Source organism: Dendroctonus ponderosae, unplaced genomic scaffold (assembly GCF_020466585.1).
Source record: "Dendroctonus ponderosae isolate FM_Combo_2020 unplaced genomic scaffold, Dpon_F_20191213v2 Dpon_F_20191213_9, whole genome shotgun sequence".
Classification (NCBI taxonomy): domain Eukaryota; kingdom Metazoa; phylum Arthropoda; class Insecta; order Coleoptera; family Curculionidae; genus Dendroctonus; species Dendroctonus ponderosae.
This window is the reverse complement of record NW_026019116.1, coordinates 7343844-7355493: the sequence shown is the minus strand read 5'-3', so window position 1 is coordinate 7355493 and position 11650 is coordinate 7343844. Positions and strand designations below refer to the sequence as shown.

Genomic DNA, 11650 nt, shown 5'->3' with positions numbered 1-11650 from the left:
ATGGCCTTTTTAGAAAGTGAACCATCAATAAGCAAATGTTGGCAGTTTTCTCAAAAAATGCTTGAATTCAAGAAGTTTTAGATTTGCGTGGTTTTCTTTGAGTTGCAAAATCTACTTGAACATGACACTGCTTTTTTCTAAGTTTCTCAAGAACCATTTGAGCCACAGGATTCGTTTTGGCATCGTTGAATAGAGAATTGAAAACTCGATTCAGTCGTAACAACGTGAGTGAGAAAATTTGAGTAGTTTTGACCCAGAAAGCGAAATTTGAATATAAGACACTTAGGTGCAACATTATGCCAAAATCCATGTTTTCCGTTCCGTTTTTGCTCATATCTCGGAGACACAATGAGCAAGAACGCTCATTTGTACATAATTCTAGACAGAAATAAATGGCCTTTTCAGAAAGTGAACCATGGATGGGGAAATGTTGGTAGTTTTCTCAAAAAATGCTTGAATTCAAGAAGTTTTAGACTTGCGTGGTTTTTTTTTGAGTTGCAAAATCCACTTGAACATGACGCTGCTTTTTTCGAAGTTTCCTCTCATAGGGCCATCATAATAGGCCAATCTTGAAGATTTGTAGTTAGAATTTTGCAAATTTGAACTTTTCCTTCAATATACGCAAACCTGCCTCTGCCTGCCCTCTATATTGCGTACTTCCCCAAAATAAGTCTTTTTTAGAATTTCCGTTAATTTCGAAAATGAATGATGAATCGAGAATTTCTAGTAGAAATTCGAGGAAAACAAATTATTGAATCTACTTATGCTATCAGCCCTGATAACTTGGTATACTTGAAATGCGCGACAATAATTGTGTGAATAAAGATAATAATTTATTGACTTAACGTCTGAATCGACGATATAAAACGATTCCTCAATGTTTACCCGCAGAAAAATTACCATCTGCTTATATTCCTTCACTCATCTGCAGTTTTACGTAATAATTCGATTGAATGGCTTCCAAATGGACTAAACCCAACTAGCGACGCTGTTCACTTCATTATGCCGAACTATTTAAATGGTGAAAATGAAAAAATGGCCTTTCAAAAGCCTCAGCATCGTCTGGTCGATCCACTTAACATAAAATCGGTTTAACCAACCGTTAGTTCTTTCTAATTTCGATAAATCGCTTCAAGTGGGTACCCGACTTCCTTGTTCATGTGGTGGATTGATTAAAAGTGCACCAATTGACACACACTGTACCAACCCACTGGGACATAGTTAAAAGCTCGAAGAAAACCGGTCGATCGAAAAACGGTTTTCGCCTAAGGGGGTTACAACAAAGGTGCCAGTTATGTAATGGGGATTTATACGTACCGAGAGCCATTGAGATCAGGGGTCAAACGGGTCGAAGTCCGGCGGATTAGGTGGCCAAAACGACAAATCCGTATTGCCAAGTGCACCTATCGGAGTTTCTTCATGTTTTCTTTGCTCCCATCTATAGGCACTCAAGGGCTTCCTCTTCGGCACTGGGGCGTTGTTTGGATGTCTTCTGATCAGGAAGCAATCATCAAAGCGCTCTGAAGAGTCAAACCGCATGCCAACTCAAAAAATTGCAAATGCAAATTCTCACGCCTTTGCAAGCAAAAGTGGGCAAGTGGTCTTGGAACTTGTTTCACTTATTCGCATTAAAATGCAAACATGTACAAACTGTTCTGTGGGCGATAGGGAAATTTCAAAAAAATCAACAGTTTTGCTTGTGTTTTCCCCCTTTGCCTCGGACGGTTTCCAAAGCAACTTTACCGTCATATCGACTTTTCAGCGCCAACACAAACATAAGAAACCCACAGTGTTTACAAAGCTGTATAGTGAACATGAACTAACTCAGGCGGAAAATGGATTTAGATCATGAGTTCGAATCTGACGATAGTTTCTTTGATGATCCCAAACTATCGAAAAAGACCAAAACTACCGAAAAAAAGTCGCTGGAAGACATCTTCGGCTTTGCCGATGAAAGGAAGGCGGATAAAAGCGGGCATAGTTCTTTAGAGAACATCCAGAGCACAGCAACCAAATCTAAAGTGAGTATATCACTTTGCCCCTCTGTCCACCCAAAAATCACTCCTCAACTCTAGGTTCGCTTTGATGTCGATACAGCTGAGGAGGACTCAAAACGAAAAGCCCCAGACTGGCTGGGAGGGTCAGAAGATGTAGATTTTTCCAAAAAATCATCTTCCTCCCTGAAAAGCAATCCCAAGAGCGACTTTTTCGACGACGTCCTAACTACCCCTGCCTCAAGGTCCGACAGCAAAAAGTCCTTCGATCTCCTGGACGATCTCTTGCCTCAGAGAGGCAGAAAAAACGAACAAGCCAAAACTTCCTCATTCGACGATATTCTACGAGAGAGCAAAGCTCAGAAATCTGGCCCTGAGTCCCTAGAAAATCCACGGCAAAAAGCGGACAAACCTGCCGAAAAAATGACGCCTGAGGGCTTCAGCACGATTCTGGAACCTTCGCAAGGGCCGAGAAGAAGTAGACGCGGCTCTAACACGGGCGTAGGTGACGTTTTGGGGCTGTTTGGCCCCAGTAAAACCGAAGAAAAACGATCGACATCCAAAGGTCAGGCTTAAGCAATCACCCAACTTGCAATAACTCAAAAAATCACCCAGATGTTCCCGATTGGCTCGGTGGAAGTTCCACATCAGTCAATGTGTCTGATACCACAATATCTCTGCATAAGGCTGAATCAAAAAACCTTGAAGACCCAAGCAGGAACATTCCTCAAAAGGAGTTTCGAGCTGAAACATCCACATCAAACAATGAAGCTGCTTCAGACATCCCTAGAAAAGCCCAATATTTGAAAGTTTCTTCACAAGGCAACAGAGTCAATTAACTAGAAAAAAACCAGTCTGAAATTGAGTTGAATTTTAGGCGATGAATCCTCGATCAACACCTTCCAAGCCAACATTTCCAACCTGCAAACCCAAGAATCGTTTCTTCTAGTGTCGCTTCAGCTGAAAAAGTATGAAGAGAACCTGTCGGAAATCAAGAGCCAGCAGCAGGAAATCTTGAGGAAGCAGGAGAACCAGTTCGATTTATTTTTGAACAAGTACATAGAGAAGCAAAAGAGCATTGAGCATGAAATGCTCGCTCAGCAGGAACGGGTTAATGACCATATCAGAGCTTTATCAGGGTCTCAAAGCACGTTTCCAGCATATTTGAGTCAACTAGAACTATCTGCTAATTTCCTGCAGGTAACAAGTCTTCAACCACCGAAACCTCGGACAAGTTGGAAGGCGAATCCAACACGGAGAGTGTGGATAAAATCATCCAAAGCTTAAAGCAACGACACGAGGAAGAATTCTTCCTCATGGAAGAATCTTATAAGTGAGTAGGCACACCAATGGCGCACTTCGGCACTGAATAAATCCTCGATATTCCAGGAAGCAAATATCCCTTTTGGAAAAATCATCGGCCAAAGTCGAAGAACGGTTGAGCGAAGAGATTGAAAACTCCACCAAACTCTACCAGGAAAAAATCGACAACTTAAAGCGCGAACACAGCGACGAACTAAAACATTGGACAGACAGAATGAAGAGCATTGACCAGAAGCACCAGGAAGATCTGGAAAACATCAAGGAAAACCACGGCAGGATGATCAGGGAGGTTAAAGACGAGTTCCTCGACCAGCTGGAGAGGTTTAAAGAGCAACGATCCCATGAAACTGAACTGTTTGCCCATAGCGCTGACTATTCCCAGCTGCTTACGGCCAGTGTGGAAAAACTGCAGAAAAACGAGCAAGTTTTGGGAAACATTCAGGAAAAAGTTGTCACCGACTATGGAGTTCTGAGCATTGCCAGGGAAAGATCAATCGAGAACAAAGAAAAAGAACTCACAGGCAGGTATTTGATTGCGACGACCTTCGTTGGCTGAAAATTCCTTCATCAACAGCCATGAGAGAAGCTTTGGAAAGATCCAGGGAACAAGCTGAGAAGGACCGCTCAACATTGTTCGCACTTGTCCGGACTCTAGAGCAAAAGATTTCCGAGCAAAACCACAACGCCCAAGAAGAAAGATGGGCTTTGCAGCAGGCTGCCAGCACACTAGCCGCTCGATCTTCAGCTTTTGATAGGGAAACGGAGTTTAGTAGAGCCTCCATTGAACGGGAACGCGAACAAATCAAGGTGAATCCTTCAAATGCTTCTGCACAAATTTCAGTATCATCAAGCTTGCAGACTCTGAAAGAAGCTATGTTAGCCGAACAGGAGAAAGTGGCCCTGGAGCTAACCGAAGCCAAACTGAAACTAACATCCGAAAGGTCCAGACTGGAAGTATCCGCCAAACTGATGAACAATTATGAAGTTGAGAAAATGAAGACTGAAGCAGAGACGGCGATACAAGTTGCAAAGGAGCTAACTGATAAGCTGAATCTGGAAAGGACCTTCGTGCAGAGGCAGAAGATGGAACTGCAGAGCTTTAGGTTGGTAGGCTAAAAGGCCGGAACTGCTCCGGGCTACGGTTGAGTCTAATTTTGCAGGAACCAACTACTGGAGAAAGAGCGCGATCTGCTGGAACGCGAAGAAACTGTCGAAGAAATGAGCAGGTCAATCCAGCACAAAACCAGCGAAAATCGACGCGTAATCCATGAAACTAAACACCTGGAAAACAGGTTAACCTGTTAATAAACCCATTAAAATGGAAGTAGTTAGGCAAAGTAAATGTTGCAGGTACAAAGACAAGCTGCTGGAGCTCCAAGCTCAGGCCACGTCGCTTTCTAACCGCGAGAAGAAATTGGCCGAGGAAAAGCTGCTGGTGTCCAAAGAACGACTGGGTTTGTACACATCAATGAAACTGCAAGCGAGTCAAAAGAAGTGCATGCTTTGCCAAGCAGAGACCGAACATAAACTTGGCAAAACCGAGTCTTTGCCTGTGGGTTACGGGGTAAGTTGTCTCGAGTGTTGAAACTTTCCGTCAATGCATTGGAGTAGGCCTGGGTAACACTGTGTTGAGTGCGCTTTTGAAGTGTTGCCGCTTGGTGCGCTAATTTTTATCGTAAAATAACTCTACAGTCTTCACTAAAGCCCGTGTCCCATGCATCCGTTTGTACGATGATACGATGGTACGAAAGTGTTTCTATTGGTTGGAGATCTGTCAATTCGTCCTCCGTTCGTAAGACGGTGGACGAATTGACAGATCTCCAACCAATAGAAACACTTTCGTACCATCGTATCATCGTACAAACGGATGCATGGGACACGGGCTTTAGTCCCAAGTTTTCCAAATAATATCATATATATCATAATTTTTCGCGAAAAATTCCTTAAGCTTATCAGTATTTTTAACTGAATCTTTAGAAAAAAAGAGTAACTTTGCTAAAACTGAAAAATTCTAAAAACCTGCGGAAATGTTAAAAATATTATGGATAAATGGCCCTTAAATTAAATCTAGAAACAAGTAAAAAAGGTCATCGACATTTTCCCTGCAACGGAACTGAGTTACTGCGCCGGTGCGCGGGTTGGGCCATTTGCGCGACACTGCGCCAACTCCTAAAAATTAATTGAGTTACCCAGGCCTACATCGGAGTTTTCCCTTAAGGAACCTAACGGAACCGGAACTACCGATCCGGACTGGATCAGACTCAGAATGGATGCAATGGAAGACGAACGCAATAGCGAGGTAAGCAAGGAAGATAACAGCACCAATACATCAAAGTTACACTAGTTTTCCTGATGATTGGAAAAAGTCCATGCGAGCGCATTCAGGTTTTTTAAGCGCCAAATCACGTTGATTGTTATCGTGAAAATCTATGATCAACTAACTATTTTGTATGTAGAATTTTATTTAAAAAAATGAAACAATTTATTCAGGAAAAGGTGACCAGACCGAAAAAAGAACACAATAAACTTTATTAAACATATATTTTCACAGCAGATGTACTGTATGTAACCTGGCATAATTAACATATAATTCTAGATGAGACTAAGCGGTTAACAATAGAACTGTTCGTTCCAAGTGTGTGGTTTGTGCCAGAGCTACCTTTAAGATGCACATCCCACTAGAAACCGATCATTGTAGTTAAGTGGATTAATAATAATACATTAAATACAAACTTATCACATACGTACGGAATTTCTGCATACAGTATGGAAACCCCTTAATCTAAGGACTAAAAGTAATATTATCGCTTTTTTAATATACTGAGAAACTTTTGCAAGGACGTTCAGTACAGGCCAGACTTGTTCAAGTAACCTAAACAAATGCTGATTATTGATAGTTTTCGAGGCGCTTTGCTTTCAGCAATAAAACGATAATATCTTGGAGACGCTCTCAGCAGAATAATTAGTCAAACGAAATTCTCCAATCCGCGTTGTTCCCTTAACCCGAACTGCTCCTGTGGTCTACTAAACAATATTTATACAAGAATCATTGTAGAGCTGAAAATAAAACAAGAAACAACGAAAGATGAAACGATTAATCCCGGGCATGGCCAATAATGGCCAAAATGTACATGAAGATGTTGACAATATCCAAATACAGATTCAAAGCGGCAAAGACGTATTCTTCGGGAGAAATGCTGTACTTGTGCTTGCCGCCCATCATCAGCTGAGTGTCGTAGACCAAGTAGATGGAAAAGATCAGAGCCCCTAGGGAGGCATACACCAGTTGCACGATCTTGTTGTGCACAAACATTGCCACAATACCAAACACCAACAGAATGATGACGGCAACCAACAGAACCCCACCCATCATGGTAAAATCGTACTTCGTTTGAAAGGCAAACAGAGTCAAAGCCAAACAAACCGCCGCAGTTATACCAACAGCCATCAGCACAGCATCCTGCTTGTAAGTGCTGGCACTGACGCCCAATAAAAACCCTTCCGCTATGGTGAATATAAACAGCATCACGTAGTTAATAGGAGCCTTTCTTCTGACCTCTCCACAACATGCCAATGTGATCATTGCAACGATCATCACCACAAGAGCCACAATGAACAAGCTGGGCGTGTTGTGGACGAAGGCTTTGGTTTTCGGTTCGTAGCACAACAGCGCGATGAAGCCCATGGTGATGGCGAGCTGAACCATCAGAATAGAGTAGACTTTTCGAATAAATCCACGTCTGATCGATTGGTCTGAGAAGTCGAAGCCTTTGACTTCGGGATCTTCAGCATCGTAGCCTCCATATCCTGGAAAATCAACCAAACGGTTTCAGCAAAGGCATTGAGCTGGTTTGGATCAGAAGCTACATGCACTGTGAGAGAGCAACATGGTGAATCAGGAGCTTCAAATTGTGAAATAGTTTCAATTCTTTCAGAGGCGGCTAGTGAAGGGAATAATCGAAATAATAAATGTTTCAGAAATTTTTTTGTGCAAATCGAGTCTAGCGATCGAATCGAAAACTGAAGATGCGCATTGAGAGAGCATCAGTTTATGCGATAGACAATAACTCCAATTTTTAAAATATAGATCTGGTTTTTTTCTCGTTCCTTTAAATGTATATTTTTCCTTGATTTCATTTGTGCATTTGCCGACGTTTGGGGTAAAAATATCATCAAGCTTTATTATCTAAACAATAAAAATTCAATTTTTTCCCATCAGCACTTGACTGTAAATAGATCTTTAGCATTTTTGCAAAACGCCTTACAAGAACATTTAGATGATTTTCCCCTTAATGTGTTACGAAAATGTAAGTGTTTCCCAACTAGTTGTAAACCTATTGCTCGATCCACCTCGAATGCCAGATATTACACCCATGGATTTTTCGGTTTGCGGTTTTATTAAATATCAGGCAGGTTTATCAAACACCATAAGCAGATTTAGACCATCCAATTTTTAAAATTCGAGCTTCCTGTGCGAAACTGACACACTTTTTAGCTAAATTTACAAAAAGTTATAAAAAACCATCGACTTACGATTAATTTGAACAAATAAAAAAAATAGGTCCGAATCAAAAAATGGGAGTTAGTGTCGATATCCCATAAACAATAAGCGCTATTTTGTTAAATTTAATAACAATAAGCGCTATTTTGTTAAATTTAATAAATTACGTACTTACTACCAAACCTTTGCTAGGAGAAAAAGCTACATTTTCCCTCATCAACTTACCCTATTTCGTGGTCCAAAATATTACTTAAAACTTATTAAAAATCTTCATGCCATTTGGACATTCAACTATCTTCATTTGATATGTTTTTGAATGAAACTTCGAGAGCTTGATGACCTTACTTGAGCTTAATGATGTTATCAAATAGCAGAATATTACGCTAGATCAGCATGGTGTTTGATGCCTTTGTTTAGTAGATGCCGAGCTGGTTATTCAAAACATCACTCTCAACAACACAATGAAGATTAGATATAGAAAATTGGTGTTAAATGACCATATAGGGGCTGGCAACAACCTAAACAACAGCTGTCCTTAATCACTCTTAATCCCCAAAGGATTAATTGAGCTGAAAAAGCTTCTACCACTACTAGCATCAACACCAATCTCCAACTAATGCGCAAAAAGAGCCCATCCCCTTGAAGCAAACTCACACTCTTCAGCATTGTGAAAAAGCATCTGTTACAAACGTGGAAAACCCACCCCCTCAAATCGTTCAAAGCATGCACTTTCAAGCTGAAACTATTACTTGAAATAAAACAAGACGAACCATCATGTGCGTTGTTAGAATTAAACGGAAATGCTTCACCTTGGTTGGCCCCCCCATACGGATCCCCATAGGGAGGAGGCTGGAAACCCGGTTGGGGCGCACTTGGGTAACCGCCTGGTTGGGGGTAGCCGCCCTGAGGATATCCTTGCGGAGGAGGCGGATAGACGCCTGGTTGTGGGCCATAGCCGGGCTGTTGTTGCCCTGCATACGGTCCTGGAAGACATAGCAAAAGCCTAAAATACGCCCGTTTATCCCAATGCTTATTGGAATCGATTAGGCAAATGGAGATGATGGGATGGGGGTGGGTCAGGAAAATAAAAGTAACTCCTTTCAGGCACCAGGAGGCCTTTTATGCATACATTTATGTAAACCTTCAAATTGGAGGTAAAAGATGCTGATGAACAGTACGAGTCTTGTTTTAGAATAGTTATATATTACATTCCAGAGTAGGTAGATAAGTCGATTGTGCGATATCGGAAATGTAATTTGTCACTAATGAGACTTGTATGATTAGGTAGGATTCCTCCTTATCCTTACAGATTCGCATCGAGGCGTCATCATCAATAAATAAACCCGAAATTTAGATATTTTAAGTTAAGTTTCTTGCAGATGCACAAGCATCATTTATGTCATTCACGAAAACAAGCTCTGATAATATTCCTACTTTTGGGACTATTTGCTACGCAAATAGACGAAACCTTTCACTGATGAAGGTCGGGATTTGGAGAATTTTTGCAAAAATCTCCATGTTTTAGCAGGACAGTAATGCAGACAAGCAAAATTGCAGTTGAAGCACATACGCAAAGCATATAAAGTAGATTGTCAGAAAAACTAGATACAATCCACCACTAATTACCCTCTAACTACTAAACCCATAGTATTAAAAAATCTTAATATTTTTTAAATGAACCAACGTGTTCTGCACAAACTTTTTCAATCGTTTACGCGCCCTCCAACTATTCGCTTTGTGTTTGTTTGCCTAAAATCGATTAACGCAATTTTCTTAAATAAATGGCTCGCCAAAGTCAGCTAATTTCTAGGCTGAAAGAATGTTGCTAGTCTAGTGACTAATTGGATGAAAGGCCCTGTTGATGAGCTGACAACAGATGGAAGCTCTTAGCGTGATTAAATGTTTCCATTACGTCTATGAGGAAGAGGCATGAACAGGCATGAGCCCTTCTTTGAAAGATTCGAACTTTACCATTCGGTTAGCTTTAGCTTTGAGCGAAGTTAAGAATGATTACTGTCCACCTCGTCTACAGATATTCTTAAATGTAGGGCTCATTTGCAATTCTAAAATACACACGCGTCTTCAGAACAAACGTATTAAAACCTTGGGCTTCTAATCGCTAAACTGTTGTCGTTAAAAGACAATCGATTATTTTCTATAGAAATCTCAGACTTTGATAGCAAAAAACCATCAAGTTTAAACGAGAATGTTATTGCAATGAGTCAGGCAATTTTGATTCGCCTATTGAATTCTCTGAGAAGCTATTTTTACTCTATGAACTGATTAATGCGAATAATCCCCCAAGTAAGTACCCACGAATGTACAGGTGTAAAAGTGCAAAATAGCAAGTATTACCTTGGTTGTAGTTATAGGCCATCCTCAATGTTCAGCAGCCTGAAACAATACAGTATAAGCAAATAAAGGCAAACTTTATCACATTAATTACTCGATAATTTGAACAGATAAACCGCAAAGCTCCAAGTGAGTATTTGAAGGGATTTATACTGGGTGATATTTTGAATTTATACCTACAACCCTGAGATTTTGCATAGAAAATATCGACCAAAGTTTTATATATGGGTAAGGTAAACATGTAAACGGTGTCTTTAAACGGTTCTACTATATCCATTGCATTATATGCAGGCAGTGGCAGTAGAAAAACATTACTTTCGACTAATTATAGAACAACACTCTCAATATATGTTTGTATTGTTGTGCAGGTGCAGTAATTCATACGTTTATCAGGCAACTTACTTGCAAAATATCCTGCGATAAATAATGAGAAAAACGACTGTTTATCGTTAAATAATGCACTTTACTAAAAGTATTTATCTAGAACACTTTTCCTGAAGCACTGGAATTTCCTGGAAATCCCTGTCTATTAACGTCTGTCAATGTCTACGCAGATGAATGAATCATCTTTTATAAATACGTTCCGTTATTAATTAGTAGGCGCCATCTTTTGACTGCCAATAAATTTTGGATTTTTAAAATTCCTAGAGAAACAGATTATAATTGAAAATACCCGAATTTACTTTAGAAAGTCCAGCTATAATTGAGGGATTTTACTGCAAAACTCTTCATGGGCAATTAAAATTTATAAATTTAGGGTATTCACACATATCACCGCCAAATTGGTGAACGTACCCCTCGGTGTTCAGATTCGACAAATTGTTGTCAGAATTTCGGAGTTTACCTAAACTACATATTTGTTTACTGCATTAATTGTTTGTTTTATGCGGAAAAATGTTTAGTACGGTCTTAAATAGTAATAAGTGCCCCGATCTGTGAACTGCCACTCTTCACGTGTATTTACCGCCTTATTAAATCTTCAATTTACAATTGACCCGGAAGCAGGAACTGGAGTAAGTTTATTGTTCTTTTCCTCAATTAAAAATCAAATGTTCTTTAACTTTAAAAGTGTTTTCATACGCATTGGCTCACCCCCTTTTCCATTGACCCTGAATTTTATTGATTTGGCCAAAGTTTGGCTTTTTGTTTTTGTTTTGTTTGTCACATAGTCAATAAAGAAATTCCATAAAACCAATCTCAGTTACGCTGCGGAGCACAAGCCTCTTTACTGATCTTTCCAGATGGACACCAAAACAGCCCTTTTGTTGTTAAGAAAGTGAAAATGCCCAAGTTAAACACCCCCATTCAGTTTTTCCCAACTGTGCGGACATTTTCTAGTCTATACTGCCCCTTGATTATCTCCTTGATTCGGTTATCTATGAAATTAGAAAAATGATCGTCGTTTTGTGCAAGGGTGGCGCAAGATTATTGCAAAATTTCGTGTTTTCCGTCCCGTTTTGCATGTTTCTCGGAAGCAAAA

At 40.2% G+C, this 11650-nt stretch overlaps 4 protein-coding genes across 11 annotated transcripts in view; 3 read left to right on the top strand and 1 right to left on the bottom strand.

Moving 5' to 3' along the window:
- Positions 1 to 11650, top strand: part of LOC109542912 (low-density lipoprotein receptor-related protein 2) — a gene marked incomplete in the record, with an annotated part of 133116 nt that overhangs the window by 119177 nt on the left and 2289 nt on the right.
- LOC125505628 (putative leucine-rich repeat-containing protein DDB_G0290503) lies at positions 1748 to 6073 on the top strand. Its single transcript, XM_048669767.1, has 11 exons — positions 1748 to 2021; positions 2076 to 2559; positions 2610 to 2816; positions 2872 to 3141; positions 3195 to 3327; positions 3384 to 3838; positions 3892 to 4124; positions 4176 to 4420; positions 4478 to 4609; positions 4668 to 4881; positions 5536 to 6073. Exons 1-11 carry the CDS (start codon positions 1836 to 1838, stop codon positions 5659 to 5661), a joined length of 2685 nt encoding a protein of 894 aa, XP_048525724.1. The 5' UTR covers positions 1748 to 1835; the 3' UTR covers positions 5662 to 6073.
- On the bottom strand, positions 5842 to 10728 carry LOC109539370 (protein lifeguard 1). Of its 4 annotated transcripts, none has more exons than XM_019907069.2 (4): positions 10573 to 10728; positions 10174 to 10212; positions 8589 to 8801; positions 5842 to 7124 (listed from the first exon to the last, which is right to left on the bottom strand). In XM_019907069.2, exons 2-4 carry the CDS (start codon positions 10193 to 10195, stop codon positions 6412 to 6414), a joined length of 948 nt encoding a protein of 315 aa, XP_019762628.2. In that variant the 5' UTR covers positions 10196 to 10212; positions 10573 to 10728; the 3' UTR covers positions 5842 to 6411. The 4 variants fall into 4 exon arrangements, with proteins under 4 accessions (XP_019762628.2, XP_019762630.2, XP_019762629.2 ...); XM_019907071.2 differs by having other exon boundaries at positions 8628 to 8801; XM_019907070.2 differs by lacking the exon at positions 10573 to 10728 and adding an exon at positions 10265 to 10283.
- Positions 10968 to 11650, top strand: part of LOC109539368 (coiled-coil domain-containing protein 102A) — a 9648-nt gene continuing 8965 nt past the window's right edge. For all 5 annotated transcript variants that reach the window (XR_007282296.1, XM_019907067.2, XM_019907068.2 and 2 more), the window contains exon 1: positions 10968 to 11183. The gene's annotated coding sequence lies outside the window, so the exon portion shown is untranslated. The remainder of the gene's footprint in view (positions 11184 to 11650) is intronic.